General features: G+C 40.8%; 1 protein-coding gene across 5 annotated transcripts in view; it reads right to left on the reverse strand.

Moving 5' to 3' along the window:
* The window catches only part of PDE10A (phosphodiesterase 10A), a 662,280-nt gene that overhangs the window by 30,739 nt on the left and 605,110 nt on the right, over positions 1–26,431 (reverse strand). For 3 of the 5 annotated variants that reach the window (XM_073671427.1, XM_073671426.1, XM_073671429.1), the window contains 11 exons: positions 22,112–22,267; positions 21,453–21,503; positions 21,156–21,214; positions 9,608–9,659; positions 8,941–9,083; positions 8,732–8,824; positions 5,045–5,231; positions 4,653–4,795; positions 3,876–3,959; positions 1,479–1,629; positions 926–1,081 (listed from right to left, as the gene is read on the reverse strand). In XM_073671427.1, coding sequence (XP_073527528.1) covers positions 926–1,081; positions 1,479–1,629; positions 3,876–3,959; positions 4,653–4,795; positions 5,045–5,231; positions 8,732–8,824; positions 8,941–9,083; positions 9,608–9,659; positions 21,156–21,214; positions 21,453–21,503; positions 22,112–22,267 — 1,275 coding nt within the window. Of the gene's footprint in view, positions 1–924; positions 1,082–1,478; positions 1,630–3,875; positions 3,960–4,652; positions 4,796–5,044; positions 5,232–8,731; positions 8,825–8,940; positions 9,084–9,607; positions 9,660–21,155; positions 21,215–21,452; positions 21,504–22,111; positions 22,268–26,431 lie in introns of all 5 variants that reach the window. The other 2 variants (XR_012318032.1, XM_073671428.1) reach the window with 2 other exon arrangements.

Raw genomic sequence — 26,431 nt, forward strand, 5'->3', positions numbered from 1 at the left:
TGGGGGTAGCAATCATAAAAGTCAATATTTATGCTTTAAATGAGCCTTGACAAATGAATTGAGATAAAAAGCCACACCAGAACCTCCATTTGCAGACATGCATTTTAGAGTGTTTGCCCCTCATCAGTGCAAATAAGTGAGAGACCTTTGACAGATGGTCTAAGGCAGCGATTCCCAAACTCCAGTCCTCACGGCCCCCTAACACATCATGATTTCCCTAGTATTGCAGAGGTGATGGAATTATTATCAAGGCATCAAAAATTGCCACAGTTTTCTCTCACCTGTGCAACAATAAGGAAATCTGGAAAACATGATCTGTTGAGGGTCATGAGGACTGGAGTTTGAAAAACACGGATCTAAGGGGTAAAGTTTCTCCTTGTGGAGAGTGCCAAGCTGGAGTAAGGAGACTTATAGGCCATGCAAGCTACTCTAGGAAATTAAATATGCAAGTATCCTCTTCTGAGATGAAGAAGACTTGTACTTCACTGCCACTCAATCTGAGTAGAACTTGCAGAAATCCATGTGATTGTCTCCAAAACAACCCTATTCAGATAAATGAAATGGATGTTGAGTTTCTAAAATTTGTGCAACAAATATTTTCCTCATTGTAAATCCACCCTCAAGAGAACTTTGTAATTAAAGCAGCAGCCAGCACTTTTTTTTTTTTTCTTTTTTTAAATCCTCTATATAGTTGGGAGGTATTTGCGTTGCATGATCAAACATAAAGCACTAGTGTAGCACAGGTCAGAGTACACAAACATTATCCTGTTACACAGCATATTAAATGGTTATTTTCAGGACCTAATGCTACACAAGGCTTCTTCTAATAGTCCTAATCACTGCTTTCTAAAGAAGCCAAGATAATGTAATGTTACATCTTGCTACTTTTACCTGGCTTCCCCGAGGACATTTTCACTGTTCTTACCTGCAGAATTGACACAGTTTGGGAGAAGTGGTGTTGCTCCATAGTTGATGTGGAATATAATGCTGCCAAAGGATGATCAAATTTTTGTAAGTAGCTATTCGTGTACCCCCGGTGATCTAGGTCATGACATAAGCACGCTATCAAGAGCCCTTTTCTCTAGAACAAAAGAGAATAATATTAAATAAAAGAAAAATTGTTGCACGACATTTTACATCACATAGTTGAAAAGGATTATGAATTATGCATTATATTTGTATAAAGGCATAGAAATTCTTTACTGTAGGTTTAAGGCACTTAAATCAGAAATCAATAAAACCCCAGAATCCTAACCAATGCACCTGATAATATCTATAGGGTAATATTTTTGACCATATTATACCTTATCTGATATTGAACCATAGCATTTAAAAACAATGCCCTAACATTTGTGTTTGTAAAAAGCAACGTTATTGTACACATTAATGTATTTCACACAGCATGCAGTTTATGCAACATGTATGTAAATTGTAATGAATAATACACAATATGAGCAACATAGAAAATGATGTCTTACCTCCAAGTCTGTGAATAATTCTTTGTTATGTTGTAATATAGCATACATGCAATGTGATACTGTTACTGCATGTTTCCAATTATGATAGGGTACTCGCCGATAATTCTTCTTCACCGACATAGTGAAACGACACAGCTTTTCAAGTTCAAAGCTTAAAAGAAAAACAATGCAAGAATCAAAACTAGTCATCAATTAACATTGAGACGGCACTATGTATTCCATGGTGGGGTTTCCTAACTGGCTATGTGAACCTTGGCATTCCAAATCTTACAAAAGGCACCAGGTCTTCATGGTTTAGTAATGTTCTCCCTTCCATAGCTGTATGTGAGCTGACATACGTGACTGCCTGTACCCCACAACTCCATTCATTATTCTGTGCATCTGTCAAATTATAGGGGTCATTTCATGGGATTGTCCAGCCCCTCTGGGTGTGAAGAGATGCTTCTCCATGTCGAGCAAAACAGATGTACAGAAAGCATTGCGTGCATGTGCATATCTAATTAATAAGATAAGAGCATGATACTTATTGGCCCCAGAAACTTCCCTGCTTAATATGAAGCAGCATCTCTCCACTACTGTTGTCAGATTGGGCATGATCAGTAGGAAATACCCATAGGTTCATAGCCTCGTGCTAGGCTTCAGAGGAACGCAGCCAGAAACCACTGGGAGGTGTTTATTGTCCCAGCAATGCTATTCTTTTCGCTGTGCCTAATTTACTAGCACAACTTTACAAAGTTAGCGCCCTACTGTGTATTTGTCCAATGGATTGCGAAGTTAATGCACCAGAGATTGCCCGCTTCTAGACATCTGGTGGGAGAGAGTCGCTGGACAATTCCTTTAAACTATAGCTTTCCTTGGGTGCAATATATAGCCTAGATTAAAGTCAGGTCAACTATTTAGCCCCTGGCCTTTTATGATATGTTTCAACCCTACAATTACCAATTGTAAATCACTTAAAAAGGCACTCTCACTACTGGAAATGGCATATTACAAGGATATTTCCTTAAAAGGAGAAGTTTAAGATGTAGCTTCACAGCCGCTCTCTCCAGGAAACAACAATGTCCCATTATATCTCAATAGAGTGATATGGCAGTTTCCCATTTAGGTATGCTTTGGATGGAAGCAGCACCGAGCGCAAGAAATATATGTACATCCTATGAAAAGTAATGAACACATTTCTAAAAGGCGCTATTGACATGAAATTCTCACCAGATGTCGGTAACAACCCATCCAATCTACACAGGCAAGGAAATCACCATAGATGTCCATAAATGAAATTGTGTGTAATAATGAGAAATGACATAGGGAAAAAGTATTGACGACACTTACTGAAATTTATTTAATACTTCGAACAATAGCCTTTGCTGGTGATGACAGCCCAAGAAGCCTGTCTGTATTGGAGAAACTAGTTGCATGCATTGCTCAGGTGTGATTTTGGCTCATTCTTCCACACAAACACTCTTTAAATCCATGGGCGCCTTCTATGAACTCTGAGCTTTAGTTCCTTCCATACATTTTCTGTTGGATTCAGGTCAGGCTATTGGGCCATTATAGCAGCTTTATTTTTTTTTCTGAAACTAATTGACAACTTCCTTGGCTGTGTGTCTAGGATCATTGTCTTGCTGAAATGTCCATCCTCGTTTCTTCATCATCCTGGTAGATAGCAGATTTTTATCAAGAATGTCTCAGTACATTTGAGTAATTCATCCTTTTCCTATTCTCCCAGTATTTCACAGGCTTGTCTAAATATTGCTGAGAAAACTTTAAATGCACTTTAACATGCTTTTTGCGTAGCAATGGAGTCTTGTGTGGCGGTCGTGCATACAGGCAATGAAGGTTGAGTGCAGTTCAGTAGTTTAGAAAATCTACTGTAACCAATGCCATCAGTATGTTTTTAACAATAAGTTTGCAAAAGGTCTTGAGACAGCTCACTGGTTTTACCCATCATGAGATGTTTCTTGTGTGGCACCTTGCTAATGAGACACCTTTTTATAGGTCATCAGTTGAACCAGCTGATATTTCTCGCTCAGTGGCAGGATTGCTTTCCAATTACTGATATATTTCAGCTGGAGTCATGAATTTCCATGGATTTTTGCACCTCTGTTTCATCATGAGTTGAATACTTTTTCCCTGTGTCATTTCTCATTATTACACAACTTAATTTATGGACATCTACAGTTTGACTTCTTTGCCTGTGCGGGTGTTACCGACATCTGGTGAGAATTTCATGTCAGTAGTACCTTTAGAAATATATATATATATATATATATATATATATATATATATATATATATATATATATATATATATATATATATATATATATATATACATACACATATACATACATATACATATACATATATATATAACAATACTACTGCTATTTTATCTTACCAAGTTTTACCACAAGACTGATGTATCATATACACATAAATGGCTGGCCACAGGTCTTCAAAGGGTGCAATATCAAAGTGGTATCTGAAAAAAAAAAAAGAGAAAGAGGAAGATTACATATTTTGCTTTTGCATTTTGTAAAAAGGTTAGCAATAATGTAGATATTTTCTTACTCCTGTAGCTATGTGTGTCCACACTTCTAAACAGTACTGTAGAACTGATTGTGAATATTTTATCAGTGTGAAATTGAGAGTGTGACAGAAAGAAAGGGAGTGCGAGAGGGAGCATGTGAAAATGTGTGTGAGATAAAAAAAGGGATCTAACATTTCTCCCTGTGGAGAGTGACAAGCCAGGCCTGGCATGTTAGAGCGAGGAGACTTCTATGCCATGCATGCTCCTCTGGGAAGTTAAAGATACGAATTGCCTCTACAAAGAGGAAAAAAAACAGGGAAGAAGAGTGCAAGACAGAAAAAAATCGTGCCACTTAGTTGCCGAATTGAACATATGGGTAAAATTTTTATTTTGCTTCATGATTTTTAGTTTATGATCAACAAGCAGAGTATTATACTTTGTATTGAAATAATTTAAACAGGGCATTCCGAGTATTCTGCATCCGACAAAATCTGCTGTGTGCCGTGCGTCTCTGGAGTAAGACTCAGGAAATCAGTTGCAGTTGGAAGGGGTTGTCTCTGATGAGACAATTCCTGGCTATAGGCACAGTAAAGTAAAATAAAACCTCAGTCCCTTTTGTGTGTTATTAACTCGTTTACTACTCACAATTCTATCTCTTTACACATAGGTGCTGGAATGATACAGTTCTTGAGGTACTGCCATTCTTCTGAAGTACAAATACTGTGATAAGACAATTTCTCTAAAGTCACCCGGTAAATGCACTCAGAGTGGCGTATTCGATGGTACATCTAAAATACGAAGAGAAAAAAAAAACCAATATAAAAGACAGCTGACAATCCATGGACATGCAGAACACAGCTAAATCAGTGGCCCTCAGTCTTCAGTTCGGAGACTAAACTCAGAGATACAGTAATTTTAGCATAGAGTTACGGCAACCACGGTGTATAAGAATAGCCTTTTACCATTTCAGTTATAAAATCACAAAATATAAAATACATGATGTTTTCTACAATTAGACGATATGTACATCAACTCACATTTGCACAGTGTAAGGCTAAAGCGCAAAAAACAGCAAACATTTTGAAGTTGTTCTCATCTGTTTTAGAGAAGGCACTTCCACTTAGTTTGTTCACCATCTGCACAACACCAATAACGCTCCCTCTGCTTACAATAGGCATACACAGGATATTCCTCGTCGTATAACCTGTATATAGGTCTACTTCTCTGCGGAAATACAAAAATGTCAAAGTCAGAATACAAAGTGATATACCATACAAGTAGTTTCTAGATCTTTTTTAAGGGATAAATACGTATTTAGGAAAAAATAAATCAATAATATCTAATCTATCTAATCCATCCATCCATCCAAGGCTGGACTTGTCATGAGGCAAATGCATGCCAGATGGGCTGATCCAGCAGATGGCCGCATTGATTGGGACACTGTTAACAGTGTCAGCATCCTCAGGACGCCAGCACTGTTAACAGATGTGGCAAAGCACAAAGCCATCGGCTCCCTCTTCCATCACTTACTTTAGCAGGAAACAAGGTACTTCCGACCTGCTAGAGGTAGCGCCACGCATAGTATGTCTGGCAACGCAATGCCATCACTACATTGAGCCGCCCATGCCGGCTTACTGTGAGACAAGATCGAAGAGGATATGGAGGCTGCTGTGGATGGGAGCCTGGATTAGGGGAGTGTAAGTTTTTTTTTTCTTTTTCTTATATTATTGGGCCTGGGAGGTGGATGTTGGGGAAATCACACCGTGTGTGGGGGGCTGTGGTGACCATCACACCGTGTGTGGGGGGCTGTGGTGACCATCACACCGTGTGTGGGGGGCTGTGGTGTCCATCACACCGTGTGTGGGGGGCTGTGGTGACCATCACACCGTGTGTGGGGGCTGTGGTGACCATCACACCGTGTGTGGGGGGCTGTGGTGACCATCACACCGTGTGTGGGGGGCTGTGGTGACCATCACACTGTGTGTGGGGGGCTGTAGTGACCATCCCACCGTGTAGGTGGAGAAATGTGGAGACACCATTCTGTGCAGAATCATTAAACTGTGTGGGGGCGTTTTTTGGGGCATCATTCTATGGGGGCCATGGAAGGGGTATCAAAGTGGGTAAGAACTCTAAGGGACATCAGTAGGGGCAAAATAACTAGTAGTGCTGCAATACATATCCCTCTTTGTGTTTTTAAAAGTTGGGAGGTATGCCTTTCTGTGACTGCGCCTAGGTGCTGTGATAAGACTTTTGCTATTGGGCCCAGTGATCACTATGTACACCGCTGCACAGGGGCATTATTACAATAAAGAGGCACTGAGGGTAATGATATAAAAGAAGCAAAATGGAGGGGTGGCATTAATGTAAGTAGGCACACTGGGGGGGGGGATCTTTATTATAGGGACAGCACAGGAGCCATTATTATTATTATTATTATAAGAAAGCACAGGGGGTGTATATTATTATTATGAGGTACTGGGTCATTGTAATAATTCTTCTTGACCCTATATAATTATAAGGAGGTACATTACTTCTATAGGGTGCTGTATAACTAAGGAGGCACGGTGGAGAATTACTACTATGAGGAAGTAGAGAGAACATTATGCCCTACTGTGTAGGGGCACTGTTATTGTGTGGGGCACAGCAGCAATGTACTATTACCGTGGGGCATTATTACTGTCTAGGTCACTGATTATATCACTGAATGTGTTGTGTAGACGTGGTGGAATGTGAGGAGGGGGCTGAAATTGAAGTAAGCCAAATACATTGGTGTGTGAAATTGTGCAGGGATGAGTTCGTGATGGAAGAAGTGGTCATGGCGGTTTGGGCCGAATGGAAAAGAAAAGGGAAAATCAATTGCTACAATAAACAGAATGTCACTGGTGAGAAGTTGAACGGCATACACATATATGGTCTGCAGGACACTTGTGTTAAATGGATATGACCATTTTCTGATCAGTGTGTGGTGGTAATATCAGCCCTAGTACAGTAGTTTTGGTTAATGATCAGTATGGTGGTATTATCTCTACCGTATATGCTTGTAATATGTGGTTATGGTATGGTGGTATTTGTCTACATTGCAATTGCATTATTGTGGTATTATCTTATGTAGTGGTATTGAAGGATATATTGGTCTTGTAAAAAATATTTACTTCCTCCAGGCAGGATAATACAAGTACTGTATTTTTCGGACTATAAGATGGACCGAACCAAAAGATGCACCTAGGTTTTAGAGGAGAAAAATGCCTCATCCCTGTATGTATGGCCCTCCTCATGCCTCATCCCAGTATATATGGCCCCCTTCATCCCTGTATGTATGGCTCTCTCATCCTGGTATGCTTGGCACTCCTTGATCTCCGTCACGCTACACAGAAAAAAAATAAACACTCATACTCACCTCCTCTGTCCTCCAGCGCTGTGTCACGCTCTGTGCCGTAATAGTCACTGCTCCCCATGAGTGTGTTGAATGTTCATGGCCTTTAATAGCGGGAAAGCTGACCACAGAGCGCAGCAGGAGCTGTGCTGCGGCTACAGAGTGCGCGCTATTAGGGAGAATGAATGGTCACTGCTCTCCACGCACGCAGTCCCGGCGTGGGGAACAGAGCGTGACACAGCGCTGGATGAGAGGAGGGGAGTATGAAAGTTGTTTTTTTTCTGTGTAGCGTGACGGGGATCAGGGGGTGCCAAGCATACCTGAATGAGGGGGCCATACATACAGGGATGAAGGGGGCCATACATACCGGGATGAGGGGGGCCATAGATATAGGGTGCCATACTTACCAGGAGCCGCGCTGCAGGCACAGTATGCCGTTATTAAGGAAAATGAATGTTCACTGCTCCCCACGCCCAAGGGCGTGGGGAGCAGTGAATATTCATTTTCTTTAGTAGCGGGCACAGTGTAGGCTGCAGCAGGCAGATGCTGCCTCCTGGGCACCGCTACTCTGCCACTGTCGCTTCCCCCACATCCCCCACCACCACAGTATTTATGTATATCGGACTATAAGACGCACCCCCCACTTTCCTCCAAAATTTTGGAGGAAAAAAAGTGCGTCTTATAGTCCGAAAAATACGGTAATAGATACCCTACTCTGGGAACGTGGACAGTATGGGCTTGTATGCTTTCAAATGTCAAATAAAGATTTGAAAATGCTTGTCCTGAGAATTAGGGCTACACTTTTTTTTCTCTTTTTTAAAAGGAGCCGATCGGGTCTGCCATGACCTAACATCTCTGCAATGGTCAGTCACCTGACCACCAATCTACTACAAACCCATTCAATTGTATTGGAAAAATAAATCTGTAAAGAATTTTGATCATACTGTTGATTTTTAAAAACGACGCATGTCAATTTTATAGTGGATTGCTTGTGGAATCTTTACAGTGGATTTCACCCTTGAATGTGGATTTGATTTTTGTTAAAAAAAAAATAATAATAATTATTATATGCATATGTACATATAAAAGGGCTTGCACCCCCACTATCTAACCATTTAAAGTCTCCGATAACTATGGATTGTGGCATCTAAGGTGTTAACCTGCAGCAATCTGAGCTAGCACAGATTGTGGCAAGTATAGGCAACTGCCAGCTATGTAACACAACCAGCCCCATGTGAGGCATATTTACATTATATGGTCCTGAAAGGCGCTGTAGGATTGTAGGAATAAAACTCATAATTAAAATCAAGTATATAGGAAGTGTCAATTATGTAGGATATAACTGTATTACCTATTAAAGCGTGGATCTGCATAGGCATCAGGAATGTTCAGAACTTCACCAGTCCTGGCAACCTGACCAGCTATACCTTTTTCAATGGAAAATCTATATGTAGCAAAGAGGAGAGAAAAACAAAGCCAAACTGTTTAAAATACAAACAAGAGCTAAAACTCAACAAACCAATGTACATTCAACATTTACGCCAATATTTGTTCCTTCACCTGATTTCTTTGGTTTTCTTGAAAACTGGCTTTCCTTCATCCTCTTCACCAATGTCAAAAAGATCAGAATACAACTCTTTGTTTTTGTGGTCTACCTGAAAGAGTGCACAGCGATCTGCATTCACCAGGTTCTTTGCATATATCTGCAAGGAAAACACACGGTTGTCTCTTGTGAGTATTATAAAAATGTGAAATCTGTAATTAGGTTAAGAAGGTACTCTGAAACTTGCCCTCTACTTGAAACCATCCATTTTTTTTTAAATTCCAGACTCTGCATGTTAAAACCAACTATAAAAAAAAAGTGTGTGTGGGGGGGGGGGGGGGGCAGTAAGCGTTTCCTGATATTGGAAAATGACAAGCCATTACAAAGGAATTCCGGACTCGTGTCCTCTCTGAAAACCAAAAACTAGATAGACTATCACAAGTACTATACTATTGGAGATGTGGCTTCCTAGGTTGTCTCTATGACCAGTGGAATCCTTTAGTTTAGCAATGAAAGATGAGCCATGTTAGTGAGCTGCTAAATACAGCATATGCTAATGTATGGACTGTCGCTAGCACTGGCGTTAATAAAGACATCATATGACAAATTAATAATTTGGTATTAAAAACAATTCATAAGAATAATCTAAAAGAGTAGAACATGACAAATTACATTTTCACTTACCATTATATGTTCAAGTAAAGAATCTATTGCAACTATGTTATCAAAATATGTTCTGTAAAAGAAGAAAATTTATTTTCAGAGTGAAGTAGACATAACTCAATGTAATGAAAATATGTGGACTTTCCTGACAGGTGCTGATCGGAGTGGAGCAGATATTAAAGAGAATCTATTAGCATGATTTCTATTAGTATGAGAAGTCCAGCAATACCTATACATAGCCATGTCGTCGTCCCTCCATTACTGAGAAATCAGCGATTGAAGGGATATTCAAATAGTTATGGTAGATCAGAAGCCTCTGTCACTCCAGCTCTATTCCCCGCCCAGTACCGCCTCCTCCTGCGTGACTTTTAGTCACTATGCTGTGTGACTTCAGGAAAAGGGACATCTGTCAAGCAGGACGTTAAGTATTCATTCAGAGGGGAGAAGGAACTACAAATCTTTTATTTTTAATGACTTTCATCATCGCGGTTACATGTTGAGTTTATGGCATTAATGAAAACCTTATTTTAAAAAAGAAAAAAAAAGCTATTTTTATTTCGAAACACTTAAGAGTTTTTTGCTTTTTATTTAAACCATTTGCTGACTTCTGTGTAGCTCTCCTGCCTCTAATATACACTGCACTCCAATACTCCTCTGTTGTAGTGTATCATGCCTATCATACCACTCTACAATACAATAGTTATACATGCATAACTGATCATATTAGGGATAACACGACGGTTACTCCCTGTAGTATAGTAATCACACTGCAAGGCTGAGATCAAATACTAACGAGCAAATCCACCCCAATAGGCAATTAGAAGATTTTCTATCCAAGATCTTATGTAAAGAATAGTGATGAGCGAGCACTAAAATGCTCGGGTGCTCGATGCTCGGATCGAGCACATTGGAATACTCGGGTGCACGACCCGAGCAACGAGCCCAATGTAAGTCTATGGGAAACTCAAGCATTTTTCAGGCGGCTCCACCGGCGGTCTGCAGAGGGCCTAAAAATTGCCCAAATCGATGGGAACAGTGCTCACATGACATGGGAACAGCATGGGGAAGACCCCTGGAAGCATTTCTGACTCCGAGGTCACTTCTGTCAACAACGTTGTCAGAGTATTACGCCACTTTTACGGACTCACAATAAAACATACCAAAAAGAAACCAAAATGGCATTTCCTGGGAAATATGTTAAGGAACATCCTTTCCAGGGTAATGACTTGTATATAAAGCAAAATAAATAACCAAAAACAAAAATGCTCCTCCACACCTTGGGCTATGTTCACACGTAGCGTTTTTGATGCGTTTTTTTCACTTTTGCATTGCTTTCAACCGTGACAAATGCATTCACCAGAAAATGTCATTTTAACATTTTACTACCTTATCTAGCCATGTGGTGTATGAAATATCAGACACATCGTGTTTCATTTATGAAGGAGGGACTCCGAGTCACAAAGCCTATTTTTATAGGGCCATCAGGCGGCCTTTACTATTCTTAAAGGGCCAGCAGTCGGCCCTCACTATTCTTAGAGAGCAATGAGTCGGCTAGGTTTTATTGTTCTCATTACTAAAGAGTGGGTCTCTTATACTGTTATTGCCTATGCAGTGAGTGCCCGGGCTGTCCAAAATTTGGACGCACCCCAATACCTCTTTGAAGAGACTTAGAGGGGGGCCTCCTGAAAACAATATTCCCATTATTAGGAAGTAGGTCTCCCATTGTGTTTGCCTATGCAGTAAATTCAAGGGCTGCCAAAAATTGGGAGGCACTCCAATGCCCCTTGGAAGAGACGTAGAGGAGGGCCTCATAAAAAATGTTCCCATTAGAAGGAGCGGGCCTCCTATACTTGTAATGCCCATGCACTAAGTGTATGGGCTGACAAACATTTACCCCTGGGGGGTATACATGAACATACTGTATATAAAAAATTTTTTTACGGGCATCATAAACACCCTTTAAAAAAATTATGTGGGTGTTGCATCACAGACCACGGTCACCCTGGTGATAAGGTGGTGGAAGATGAGGAGAAGGAGGAGGACAAGAGCAAGAGCAGTGTATACCCATGTCTGGGTGTGAAAAGGTGCATGGGAATACACCTCCCAAGAAAAGACACTGATTTGAGTTTATGTTACGCTGCTATCATTCGGTGGTGTTGAGAAGTCTGGCCCAATCCAGCCCTTGACAGGCGGATGCGCTGATCAGTTATAATTCCACCAGCGGCACTAAAAACCTGCTCTGATAAAACGCTGGCGGCAGGGCAGGCCAGGATCTCCAAGGCATAGAGAGCTAGTTCATTCCACGTATACAGATTGGATACTCAATAATTATAAGGCACAGAGGAATCACGGAGGACGTTGGTACGGTCGGTAAGGTACTCCCTCATCATCTTCCCAAAATTTGCACTCCTTGGGAGGGGATGAGAAAACTCTCCCAGAACTTTGACAGTGTTCCCCTGCCTCTGCTGGATTGAAGTTGTGTCTCTCTCGCCTGTACTCCTTGGTTGTCCAAGTATGCTCTCTGCCGCCAGCGTTTTCCGATGGGAATTTTTTTTAATAGTTCCGCAACAAGGGCCTTCTGGTACAGCCCCATTTTTGTAGACCTGGCCGCCTCAGGAATAAGAGATATAAAGTTCTCCTTGTAGCGTGGGTCTAGAAGTGTCACCAAACAGTAATGACTGTCACCAAAAATTTTGAGAACGCGAGGGTCATGGGAAAGGCAGCATAACATAAACTCAGCCATGCTTGCCAGACTACTAACAGGCAAGACTTCCGTGTCCTCACCAAGAGGATGACTGACCATGCTCTCCTCCTCCTCCTCTCTATCCTCTGGCCATCCAGACTGAACAGACGGTATGACAGCTGTGCAGGTAGTACCGTCTATAGCGCATGAAACTAGCTCCTGTCCTTCCTCCTCCTCCTCCTTATTGTCACCCAATCCACATTGGGATGAGATGAGGCTGGGCAGTGTGTAATCACCCAGTATGGTTCCTTGCTCCATCTCATCGTGCTCCGCCTGAAATGCATCCTGATTGTGAGCAGAGCGTTTCAAAAGACAGAGAAGCGGGATGGTGATGCTAATTATAGAGTCATCGCCGCTCACCATCTTGGTGGAGTCCTCAAAGTTTTGGAGGATGGTACATATGTCTGACATCCTTGTCCACTCCTGAGGTCTTATGTGTGGAGTCTGAACTGAATACCGACGGCCTTGTTGATGCTGGTACTCAACAACTGCCCTCTTCTGCTCACAAATCCTTCCCAACATCTGCAGTGTAGAGTTCCAACGCATGGGGACATCACACACCAGTCTGTGAGCCGGAAGCTGCAAACGCTGTTGAAACACTGCAAGGGCGGTGGAGGCTATAGGTGACTTTCTAAAATGGGCACACAGGCGGCGTACTTTAACAAGCAGATACGGCAGCTTCGGGTAGGATTTGACAAACCGCTGAACCACGAGGTTAAGCACATGGGCCAGGGATGGTACGTGTGTGAGCTCGCCTCGCCTCAGAGCCGCCACCAGGTTCCGGTCATTGTCATACACGACCATGCCTGGCTGTAGGTTCAGCAGTGTGAGCTACAGATCTGCCTGCTCTTTCAGAGCGGTCCACAACTCTTCAGCATTGTGCGGTTTGTCACCTAAGCATATTAGCTTCAGCACAGCCTGTTGCCGCTTGGCCGAGGCAGTGCTGCAGTGCTTCCAGCTTGTGACTGATGAGGTCATTTCGGAGATGGAGGCTGAAGAGGAGGAGGAGGAGGTGCAGAAGCCGTAGACCGTGGGGGAAACCCTGATTGAACTAGGGCCCGCAATCCTTGGTGTCGGCAGGATGTGTTCCATCCCAAGGTCCGACTGTGTCCCGGCTTCCATTATGTTAACCCAGTGTACCATCAGCGAGATGTACTGTCCCTGCCCACAAGCACTTGTCCACGTGTTGGTGATTAGGTGGACTTTCCCGGTAACTGCGTTGTTGAGGGCACGGCTAATGTTTTGGGACAAGTGCTTGTGTAATACGGTGACGGCACACCGGGAGAAATAGTGGCGGCTGGGGACAGAGTACCGAGGGACGGCCGCCGCCATCAGGTTACGGAATGCTTCCGTCTCCACAAGCCTAAAAGGCAACAATTCAAGGGCAAGCAGTCGAGAAATGTGAGAATTTAGTAGTGTGGCCTGTGGGGCGTTGGCTGCGTATTTGTGCTTGCGTTCCAAGGACTGAGGTATGGACAACTGAACACTGCGCTGGGACAAGGACGTGGACGTGCTTCCTGATGCTGCTACTTGAGAGTGTGCAACGACAGGTGCAGGGCAGGTGCATGCACAACAGCGGAAGAAGAAATGGTGCCACCTGCAGACACTCTTCCTGGACCCTGGGGTTCGGCCCACAAAGTTGGGTGCTTTGCTGTCATGTGCCTGATCATGCTGGTGGTGGTCAGGCTGGTCATTTTGCCACCCCTGCTGATGCTGGCCTGGCAGGTGCAAATTGCCTTTTTGGGGTTAATCGGCAGAGTTTTTAAAAAACAACCAGACTCGAGAAGACCTAACAGTTGTACAGGCAACTTCCTTCGTGTTGGTGTTACGGGGAACGGTTGCCTTCCTTCTGTCTGCCGCCACCACACTGCTTCTTCTTGCCTGTTGGGGTGCTCTGCCTCCCTCCCCCTGTGTGCTGCTCTCTTCGCTCTGCATGTCCTCCTGCCAGGTTGGGTCAGTTACTATATCATCCACCACCTCGTTTTCCACTTCCGTTCCCTGGTCCTCCTCCTGACTTTCTGGCAATTGTGTCTCATCATCGTCCACCTCTTGTGACACTTTCCCACCGTCGCCTTCGTGTGACCGTGGCTGCTCAAATATTTGGGCATCGCTACATGCGATCTCTTGCTCCGCTTCAAGTGGACCGGGCGAGAGGCCCGAATCTATAAATGGAAAAGTGAACAGCTCTTCAGAGTGTCCAAGTGTGGGATTAGTTGTCTCCGGGGACTCGGCATGGTGGGAGGAAGGAGGATAAGGGTGAGGAATATGCGGTCCAGACTCACAACTACTGAGACTTGACCATGTGGCAGACAGGGTGGTGGTGGTGGCTAAGTGACTGGAAGCATTATCCGCTATCCAACCAACAACCTTTTGACACTGCTCTGAGTTCAATAGTGGTGTGCTGCGGTCCCCTAGGAATTGGGACAGGAAGGTCAGGTGAGAAGATGTGGGTGTTTGTTGTGGCACAATTTCAGCTTGCCCACGGCCTTGTCCTCGGCCTCTGCATGCACCATCACCATCACGTCCAGTTCCCCGTCCCTTGCCACGTGCCTTGTCCATTTTGAATGGAGGATAGTATCTTCCACGGTCATTACAAATGACTGAGTTTGGAACTAACTTATATGTGATCCGTGTGACGGAGAAAACAGAGTTTTAAATACCTGACCTGTAGGTAGCTAGTTTGAACAGCAAACTGGTGTGAATTGCTGCACGAACACACAGAAAGAAATTTTTAATGGAGGCCAGAAATGGCAGTATTTTCTGACAACGTATATGTGATCTGTGTAACGGAGAAAACACAGTTTTAAATAGCTGGATTTCTAGCGCTGTAATATGGAAAGGACCTGGCTGTATTCTGCAGTGCCAACAAGCAAATGGCGCAGAAAAACTGTGTTCTCTGGATTGCTTTTTAAGCAAATAATGAGGATTAAGATCCCAAAAAAAGTATTCCTGGCCCCTGAGACCTGGGACTTTGTCTAGAAATATCTAACAGCAGCAGAAGGCAGAATTGGAATGGAGCCCCTTGTGCTATATGCACTGCAGTCTGCTATATACCCTGCCTGCCTATATAACCTGCCTGCCTGATATCTCTGCAGATGGATTAGTCCTCAAAAGGACTGTTTGTTAAGATGGATATGTGCAATATACGTTTTTTTTCCCTACACTACCTAATACACAAGCAAATCTCTCCCTGACGCAGCAGCACCTCTCCCTACTCTGCCTGATTCCGGAGTGACCGTGACGAGCACAGTGGCGGCAGGTCTGATATAGACCTGATGACGCTGTGCGGCCAGTCAATCACTGTAATGCCACAACCAACATGGCTGCGGCATTACAATGAGTGGCAGGCAATCCCTGCATGTTGATTGGGACTCTAAAGAGCACCAAACATGCAGGAAGGGGACCTGAGCAACTCGCAAGTACTCTGCGAGCTTCGAGCATCTCGAGTACTGAGATGCTCGGGCGAGTACCGAGTACTTGCGAGTATGCTCGCTTATCACTAGTAAAGAATAATAAATTACTCATGTGCCCAAACCATGCTCTTAATTTTACAAGTCTTAAATCAATAAACATTTTGAGCAAAATGTTGAAATACCAGTTGCAGAAGAGCTGCTTTGTTTTCTGGTGGCCTGGTTACTGTGTTTTGTTATGTAGCTGCATTAGCACGTGGTACTTGACCATGCCATAACATCCACTTCCATGTCCCTGTCCCAATGGCGTGTGGCTATATGTGCCAAAGCTAGTGGTATAAGCAGGTAATTCTTTTCCTATTGCTATAAATTGTCACAGGCTTCTGATAAAAATGATCACCCAGAAAAGCCAGTGTTCAGGTGTCCTTTAGTGATCGCAACTGCCGCTGCCATGTCTAAGAATGAGGTTACAGATATTCTGGTCCTCTGCTTAACCGATGGTACGTGGGTTGAAACACTGAGGATATTATTCATATACTCTATATGTGGAATAGTTTTATGTATCATTGTACGTGTATAGCATTTTAACACTATCATAAGTGAATATTGGTCAAATACTTTCATGACCCCATGCAGAGATACAGGTGCATCTCACTAAATTAGAATGTCATCAAATAGTTAATTTATTTCAGTTCTTCAATACAAAAAGTGAAACTCATATTATATATAGTCATTACAGACAGAGTGATCTATTTCAAGTGTTTATTTCTCTTAATGTTGAGGATTATGGCTTACAGCCAATGAAACAGCCTTCTTTTTTATTTTAGACAAAAAAAATTAGTCATTTTTTACATTTTAAAAATTATAAAAAGGAAAAAAATGGGCGGATGCAAAAGTTTGGGCACCCTGCAAGGTTATTACACAGTAGCACCCCCTTCTGAAAGTATCACAGCTTGTAAATGCTTTTTGTAACCAGCCAAGAGTCTTTCAATTCTTGTTTGAGGGATTTTCGTCCATTCTTCCTTGGAACATTCTTCCAGTTGTGTGAGATTCCTGGGTCATCTTACATGCACTGCTATTTTGAGGTCTAGTCACAGATTTTAAATGATGTTCAGATCTGGGGACTGTGAGGGCCATTGTAAAACCTTCAGCTTGTGCCTTTGAGGTAGTCTTTTGTGAATTTTCTTGTGTGTTTAGGATCATTATTCATTTGTAAAAGCCATCCTCTTTTCAACTTCAGCATTTTTTCAGATGGTGTTATGTTTGTATCAAGAATTTGTTCTAATTTTAATGAATCTATTCTTCTCTCTACCCGTGAAATGTTCCCCGTGCCATTGGCTGCAACACAACCCCAAAGCATGATTGAGCCACCCCCATGCTTAATGGTTGGTGAAATGTTCTTTTCCTAAAATTCTGTGCCCTTTTTTCTCCACACATACCTTTGATCATTGTGGCCAAAGAGTTCTATTTTAACCTCATCAGTTCATAGGACTTGTTTCCAAAATGCATCAGGCTTGTTTAGCTGTTCTTTTGCATATTTCTGACGCTGAATTTTATGGTGAAGACGCAGGAGAGTTTTTTTTCTGATGACTCTTCCATGAAGGCCATATTTGTGCAGGTATCTCTGAACAGTAGCACTATGTACCACAACTCCAAAGTCTGATAAATCTTTATGAAGGTCTTTTGCAGTCAAGTGGGGGTTCTGATGTACATCTCTAGCAATGCTACGAGTAGCTCTCATTGAAATTTAGTTTGGTCTTCCAGACCTTATCTTTAACTTCAGTGTTCCTGTTAACTGCAATTACTTAATTACATTTCGAACTGAGAACAGGGCAACTTAAAAACGCTTTGCTATTTTCTTATAGCCTTCTTCTGTTTTGTGGGCCTTCACCATTTTCATTTTTAGAGTGATAGGCAGCCGATTATTAGAACCCATGGCTGCTCTTTTTTGGCACAAGGTTAGAGGAGGCTGGGTTTTTATAAAGCGGGAAAATTTGCATCACCTGGACTTTCCCAACGAAGATAGGGTTATGGCTTGTTCACTAACAGGCTAATTAAGTTCTGAAACCTTGGTCAAAGTTATCTGAGCACACAAATCTACAAGGATGCCCAAACTTTTGCACTGGCACATTTTCCCTTTTGTAATAAAAAAATAAGTAGACATTTTTTACAAGAGATGAAAATGGGCCATTTATATGGATGCACCTAAATTAAATGGGAATGGTTGGTGATATCAACTTCCTGTTTGTGGCACATTAGTATATGGGAGAGGGCAAACTTTTCCAGATGGGTGGTGACCATGGCGGCCATTTTGAAGTCGGCCATTTTGGATCCAACTTTATTTTTTCCATGGGAAAAGGGTCATGTGACACATCAAACTTATTGAGAATTTCATAAGAAAAGCAATGGTGTGCTTGGTTTTAACGTAACTTTATTCTTTCATGAGTTTTTTACAAGTTTATGACCATTTATAAAATGTGTTCAAAGTGCTGCCCATTGTGTTGGATTGTCAATGCAACCCTCTTCTCCCACTCTTGACACACTGATAGCAACACCGCAGAAGAAATGCTAGCACAGGCTTCCAGTATCCGTTGTTTCAGAAGCTGCACATCTCGTATCTAAACAGCATAGACAATTTGCCTTCAGATGACCCCAAAAGATAAAAGTCTAAGGGGGTCAGATCGGGAGACCTTGGTGGCCATTCAACTGGCCCATGACGACCAATCCACTTTCCAGGAAACTGTTCATGTAGGAATACTCGGACCTGACACCCATGTGGTGGTGCACCATCTTGTTGGAAAAACTCAGGGAACGTGCCATCTTCAGTGAATAAAGAGGGCAACATATCACCATGTACCAATTTCAGATATCCAGTGGCATTGAGGTTTCCATTGATGAAGAATGGCCCCACTATCTTTGTACCCCATATACCACACCATACCATCAAGTTTTGTGTTCCAACAGTCTTGGAGGGATCAATCCACTGTGGGTTAGTGTCAGACCAATAGCGGTGTTTTTTTTTTGTTAACTTCACCATTCACAAAAAAGTTTGGCTCATCACTGAACATAATGTTCTGTGTAAACTGATGGTCCTGTTCCAATTTTTATTTTGCCCATTCTGCAAATTCAGTGCCGATCGGGGTCATCCTCTTTGAGATGCTGCAGCAGCTGGATTTTGTAAGGGTGCCATTTGTGAGTAGAAAATATCTGCCGAAGGGATATTCGACTGATGCCACTCTCCAGTGACATGCGGTGAGTGCTACGCTGTGGGCTCTTGCTGAATGAAGCTAAGACAGCCACTGATGTTTCTTCATTAGTGTCAGTTTTCTTGCGTCCACATTTTGGCAAATTTAACACTGAACCTGTTTCACAAAATTTAGCAAGCAGTTTGCTAACTGTAGCATGGGAGATGGGTGATCTCGTAGGGTGTCTTGCATTGAAATCTGCTGTAATGACCCCCGTACTGCGTTCACCAAACATCAACACAATTTCTATCCGCTCCTCACATGTTAACCTCTGCGACATGTCAATGGCTGTAAACAAAGAGTAACTTGTAAATAACTCATGAAAGAATAAAGTTACGTTAAAACCAAGCACACCATTGTTTTTCTTATGAAATTGTCAATAAGTTTGATGTGTCACATGACCCTATTCCCATTGAAAAAAAAGAAAGTTGGATCCAAGATGGCCGACTTCAAAATGGCCGCCATGGTCTCCACCCATCTGGAAAAGTTTTCCCCCTCCTATATACTAATGTGCCACAAACCGGAACTTGATATCACCAACCATTCCCATTTTATTTAGGTCTATCCATATAAATGGCCCACCCTGTAGATTCGTTTTTGCCTAAAATGCAAAGGAAATAGGTTATCTTTAACTTCAGCCTTATTAGAGATCATTTCATCTTCAACTTGCTTAACTGTGCACAATAACAGTAATTTTGACCAACACATGGCAGAAAGTGTTGGCAACCTTGAAATTGTTCCAGAGAATTAAGTATTTCTCCCAAAAAATTATTGCAATTACACATTTTGTTATACACATGCTTATCTATTTTGTGTGTGTTTGGAACAACACAAAAAAAACTAAGAAAAAAAGGAAAATTTGATCTAATTTCACACAAAACCCCCAAAAATGGGCCGGACAAAACTGTTGGCACCCTCCACTTAATAATTGGTTGCACACCCTTTGGAATAAAAAACTGCAATCAATCGCTTCCTATAACCATCAACATGTTTTTTACATTTATCAACTGGAATTTTGGACCATTGTTCTTTTGCAAATGGGATTTAGATCTGGACTCATTGCTGACCACTTCAGAACGCTCCACCGCTTTTTCATCCATTTCTGGGTGCTCATAGAAGTATATTTGGGCTTATAACCCTGCTGGAAGACCCATGACTTAGGATGCCAACCCAGCTTTCTGACACTGGGCACTACATTGTGACCCAAAATCTTCAGATTTCATGATGCCTTGCACACAGTCAAGGCACCCAGTGCCAGAGTCAGCAAAAAACAAAACAAAAACCCAGAACATCTTTGAACTGCCACCATATTTGACTGCAGGTACTGTCTCCTTTTCTTTGTAGGCCTCTTTCCATATTCACTAAACAGTAGAATGTTGTGCTTTACCAAAAAGCTCTATCTTGGTCTCATCTGTCCACAAGATGCTTTTCCAGAAGGATTTTGGCAAACTGCAGTCTAGCTTTTTTATGTCTGTCAGCAGTGGGCTCCTGCCATAGCATTTCAATTCATTCAAATGTCGACGTATAGTTCACATTCACACAGATTCACCCTGAGCCTGCAGGACAGCTTGAATTTCTTTGGAACTCGATTGTGGTTGCTTATCCACCATCCGGACTATCCTGAGTTGCAATTTTTTATACATTTTTCTCTGCTATCCACGTCCAGGGAGATTAAGTATAGTGCTATGGGTTGTAAACTTCTTGATTATGTTGTGCACCGTGGACAAAGGAACATTAAGATCTCTGGCGATGGACTTGTAACCTTGAGATTGTTGATATTTTTCAAAATTTTGCTTCTCAAGTCCTAAAACAGTTCTCCTCTCTGCTTTCTGTTCTCCAGAACACAATGCAAAGACTGACTCAAGTTCTCCCCTTTTTATCTGGTTTCAAGTGTGATTTTCATACTACCCACACCTGTTACTTGCCACAGGCGAGTTTCAATGAGCATCACATACTTGGAACAAAGTTGTTTAACCACAATTGTGGAAAGGTGCCAACAATTTTGTCCAGCCCATTTTGGGGGTTTTGTTTGAAATTCTGTCCAATTTGCCTTTTTTTCTCGTTTTTTTTTGTTTGTTCCAAAACGAAGGCTTCATTCATGCTTCATTCAATACTCAGCCACTCTAAAAGTATTGTATTAACCAGTGATGGAGCATCAGTGATGTACTTACTTGGACACATCTAGTAGAAAGTCATTCAGCTCAGTTTGCTTTGCTAATCCCCTGCACACCTAACATAGTAAAATACAAAACAATATAAGAAAACAAATTATTAAAATGGTTCCACATTAACTAAATCACAGATGTGTCGTGCTGGCATGATCAATAACTGAAGGTTTAATATTTTCGTTTGGCCACCACCCATCTCCACCAACCCCTCTACAAACTGTATAAAAATAGATGACCCAAGTGTGTCATCACAAAAATACTGGAAAGCCAAGATTCTGGGAAAGAAGCATAGGCACTTACTTGTACTTGATGTATTGCTACTGAAGCCCAAGCAAGATTTGCCGTTGCCACCTTATATATATTTATAATAAAAAAAAATAAAAAAAAAATCCCATTAGTAAGAAAAACGTACTTTACATAAAATAGAAATCAAGTAACTAATATTTTATGATTTTACACTGTACTAGACAGAAAATTACCACAATAGAGCAATAACAGTTACTATATTATAAAACTTGGGAGGCGTCACATGTCGACTCCTCAGAGTACAGTGCAACGTCAGACATTACAGCTTATGAGTATGCACACAGTCGACCCAAACAGTGTCAAGCAGGTGCACTATAACCAAGGTATATTGTGCTAGTCTTGGCTACCAATTTAAAACTAATCTATGGCTAGTTGTGGGAGGCTGGACAACCAACCTCTTCACATATACCTTATAACAGTATTTGGTGGTCATAAAAAGGAGCCCCTCTAAGAGCCAGATCTTTCCATTGTTAACATCACAGTGCATACAAATAGCATTTAAAGTCATGTGAACCTATTCTGCAAAGTTATCAAGGCAGGCAGCTGTACATTAAATCTAGAAACAAAGCCTACTACAAGTCAAGACTATATATTTAACTCTGCAGATTCCAGCTGCATTACCGTTATGGCATCTATTACTACCCAAAGCTTACCTGCTGGTGACATAAGCGGAAGCCTTCCCTTCCCCAATGCCTATGAAGTTCCAGAATTCCAATGAGATCGCCAATTGCTGTAACTATTGGTAAGCAAAGAACAGACTGGATACGAGTCCCTGAGTCCAGTCCAGTACCTTTTGGAAATCTTTCATCCTAAAATAAGTTGTTTTGATACATATTACTTTAATGTAAAGTTACACCACATATTAGTTGGCTTTCTTTGTGTCAGTATTGTGCGCCACAATTGTAGTGCATTCTTAGGCACGCAGTGTCACAAGATAGCGTTTCTTTTCCAACAAGCAGTTTACAGCGAGACTACCCCTCGTCAGAGAAGTTGGAAAAACTGTCTAAAACACATAATAAAATTGGTACAAATTAAGAAAGACAGTTTGTTTGCGCAGCATGCCAGAATTCGGACCGATATGGCTGGAAGAATATGCCCCATTGCATGTCGAAACACTTTATACACCTCACAGGCTTGCAACCACAAGGTTAGTTGCCTCTATCAATAGAGTCTTATGGATACATTTCATTCATGTGTCAGGAGCCCTGACCAGAATATTTATAGGAATATGTGCTCACCGCTATGAATGATAACTTGAGACGCTAGATACCCAAATTTAGCACACTGAAGTAAGTTTTACACTGTGCACAAATGGCAAATTTATACAAGTGGACTATATAGAAAGACAATGTAAAGAAACTAACAGCTCATCACTCCTGTAATGGGTTCATCCAGGGTGTTTGGCAGCTTGAGCAGAGCTTATCAATATAATCCAATAAGAGAAAAGTCAGCACTCCGTCCTTCTTGAGAAACTTCATATTTATTGTGAACACAGGTCATCAAACATCTGATGCGTTGTGGAAATAAACTTCCTTATTCATAGCTCAAATTGTGTGTATAAGAAAGTTTACTTGCGAAACGCGTCAGTGTTTGATGACCTAAGTTCAGTGGTTTTCGCACATATGGAATAAAGTTAAAATAAACACGGAATTTTATGGCTTTTCTCTTGCTTGAAAGCTTTAGGAGACTGAGCACAGTCGTCATTTTCTATGGCTGATGAAAGACTATGAAATAAAATAACTGTTGTGATTGGATGCCATCAGGAACAGAAACAGGGGTGGATTCCTTAGGACTCGTGTTTTGCACACCAGTGTTAAACAACTTCTTGAAGTACAATACGGCAAACTCATTAAATGAATTAGGCGCATCTCTTAACTGGCGTGTGCCGCTGCCAGAACTCTATTCCAGTCAGTACATTTGTGGAGTGTTAAAACAGAATTCATATTTATCTATCCTGACTTCATCTTAGTTTCTTTCTACATGCATCTCTTTCCTATTGGAATGAAGTCTATGTAAAGACTGTTTTGGAATGTCTTTGTCTAAAGAGATTGCAAACAAAGAAACAAAAATTAAAAAAAGAGTAGAAGCTCCGCTCATACACCAAATAAAGTGTTCATTTTATAATTGTAGCCAACTAAAAGCATGTATGCTAAAGTCAGCACATTCTTAGAGATAAACTGAGCCAATTACATTGTTAGAATGCAGGACTATTAACCTATATAATGACCAAATTATGAAATAAAGGAGCTCTATTCTGACAAGAAGAGTGTCAGTTTGGTTATCTCTCTTTGTACAAGTACGTCCATTTAACCATTTAATTTGGAGCATACACAGCATCTCAATGTCCCACAATACGTGGGGATGACAGGAGCAAGTTATGTCAGCAAAGTGAAGTAACTTTTGATGAATTTGATGAGCGGACATAACCACTCCCTGTCCCACCCTTGCCTAGCAATATTTTTGCTTCTGAGTTGCGCATAGTTTGTCATTTAGACAGTTTCATAAGCCTTTCCCACTGATTTAAATAAGGTGTTACTGAAAGCAATGTGTCTCTTTGGGCCATCTTATTACATGAAGAAAAAAACTAGACCTCTCTAGGTTACTGTACATGGTACTAGAGTACTTCAATGTGTCAAAAAGCATTTCAGCCACATAGGTTACAATTTAGAACAAATGCGTTGAAATTGCCAAATTCCGAAGATAACTAACACTAAGACAAAATAACATCTCATAAATGGGGCTTCCCTCTGAAATTACTGATTTTTCTTGGCGGGAAAACACATATCGTCACAAACTAGGAGGAAGGTCGTCTCTTTTTAAAGAATAATAATCTCCTGTGAGAGGAAGAGGACTTCACTTGACCTTATCCAGATATTCACTAAGGATTCTTCTTTCGTTTCTTTGGAAAGCCCGAATGTGTCCATGACTTATCACATTTATAACTAATAGTTATTGTTCATGTTGTAGAACACATATCCTTTTTACACCTGAAAAATTCCAGGTCTTCCGTGCAGAGCACTGCTGAACTTTTTTTTCTTTTTCCCCCCAGTTAGGTCAAGGAGTGAGATATTGTATCTTTTTTATTCCGCTCCCACCTCTGTTTTCTGGGAAACATTAAAGCTTGAACTCGTCTTTTTTTGGGGGTTTTCTTTGTATTTAGATATGTCTGTTTTTTTTGTTCCCCTCTATATTTCTTTATAAACACAACACAGACAAAAATGTTGACACGGTGATACCTTGTTTAAAACTGATCATACTGGTTGTAATTTTAATAATTTCTTTAGGTTTATAATTGCGTTAAAATTTCTATCTTTGAACGTCAGTCCCTTGAAGCGATATTCTGCTTGGAAGGAGGCTGTACAATCAAAGGCGGACAGTTTCTTTCAAAGAAACTAAATTTAAAGAAAAAAAACCTCCTAACTTTAGCCAAATATCTTTTCCTTATTCCTTTAGATCTATATTTTCAGTTAAAAAGGCTGGAGTTCTTACCGCAATAAGGGATACCATTACCTTCCAATTTATTGATGAAATAGTAGATCCAAATGGAAGATTCCATATTTTATTATGTGAACAGGAATCTGTAACATATACTATTGTCAACATTTATAGGACAAATTACATTCCTCAATAAATTGATAAAGAAGGTAAATAAAATCCTGAAAGGTATCATGATTTTAGGTGACTTTAATATTATCCCAAACAAGCAACTTGACTCTACAGCTTCCGCTAAGTGTAGTAGGCCTTCCTTAAATAATTGGTTAATAAAAGAACAATTGTATGATGTATATCATTCTTTGAACTCCTCCTCAAGAGAATTCTCCTTTTTTTTCCAATTTACATAAATCTTACTCGCGGATTGATTTAATACTCACTGACATATCTATTCAAAAATTTGTAGAAGCCTCCATAGGTCATGTTACATGGTCAGACCTTGCCCCAATAACATGAAAATTAGGGATGTCATCATTCAAACGCCACCCCCCTCTCAAGAATGGAAAAGTATTTCCTTTTTCTTTAATTATCCTTTGTATAAAAAGAAAATAGAAATTGCCTTGGAAAATTATTTTAAAGAAAATAATTCCCCCGAAATATCTTCTGTTTATGGAATGCCCACAAGGCTGTCATTCACGGAATTTTGATACAAATAAACTCTATTCACAAAACAATGACTAAAGAACAAATAAAGGAAATTACTCATAAAATCAACATAGAAGAAAAAAAATCAACAAAAAAAAAAATGAACCCAAACACACACTAATCTATTAAGACTCAGGTCAGAATTTAAAGCCCTACTTTTAAAAGATTACGATAAAATTATTACATTTTCTCGGCAACATTTTTATTTCTCTTATAATAAAATGTCCAAATTTACCGCAAACAGAGTGAAAAATCAACATTTCAAAACAAGAATCAAATGCTTAAAAATAGAGGACCCAGACTGTTACTCTTCATCCCCCCCAAACTATTGTAGATCAGTTTGGGAAATTTTATTCCAATCTATACAATCTAAAGGACGACCCCAACAATTTACAACCTAATACAAAAGATATTAACAAATTCCTAGAAGAAGTCTCTCTACCTAAATTAAATCCAGAACAACGTAATTCTTTAACTAAGCCTTCACTAAAAAGAGATAAAGACTTTACAAACTATCTCTAGACAAAATTTGTCCCTATCCCTCTGAAAAAGTTCCTTTAAATACTTTCAGTCTAATTATTCCAAAATTTCCAACTGGGAAATGGACTAAATTAGGAATTAAAGACTATTCTCATTCTTACAGGCCCAAATAAAGACAGAATACTAAACTTTTATACTTTAAAAAAACTGTTTACCGTCTACCAGAAGAAGAAATTTTCAACTTGATCGAACTAAGGAAACTTATAAGAAATAAAATATCACTACCTTTGGCCTCATCAAGGACCATCATTACGTTAGTAGACCAACCTTCTTCAGATAAAATAAGGAATATGAAA

This window comes from Phyllobates terribilis, unplaced genomic scaffold (assembly GCF_046119375.1).
Source record: "Phyllobates terribilis strain yellow unplaced genomic scaffold, ASM4611937v1 Scaffold_3__8_contigs__length_932513732, whole genome shotgun sequence".
In the NCBI taxonomy this organism is placed as follows: domain Eukaryota; kingdom Metazoa; phylum Chordata; class Amphibia; order Anura; family Dendrobatidae; genus Phyllobates; species Phyllobates terribilis.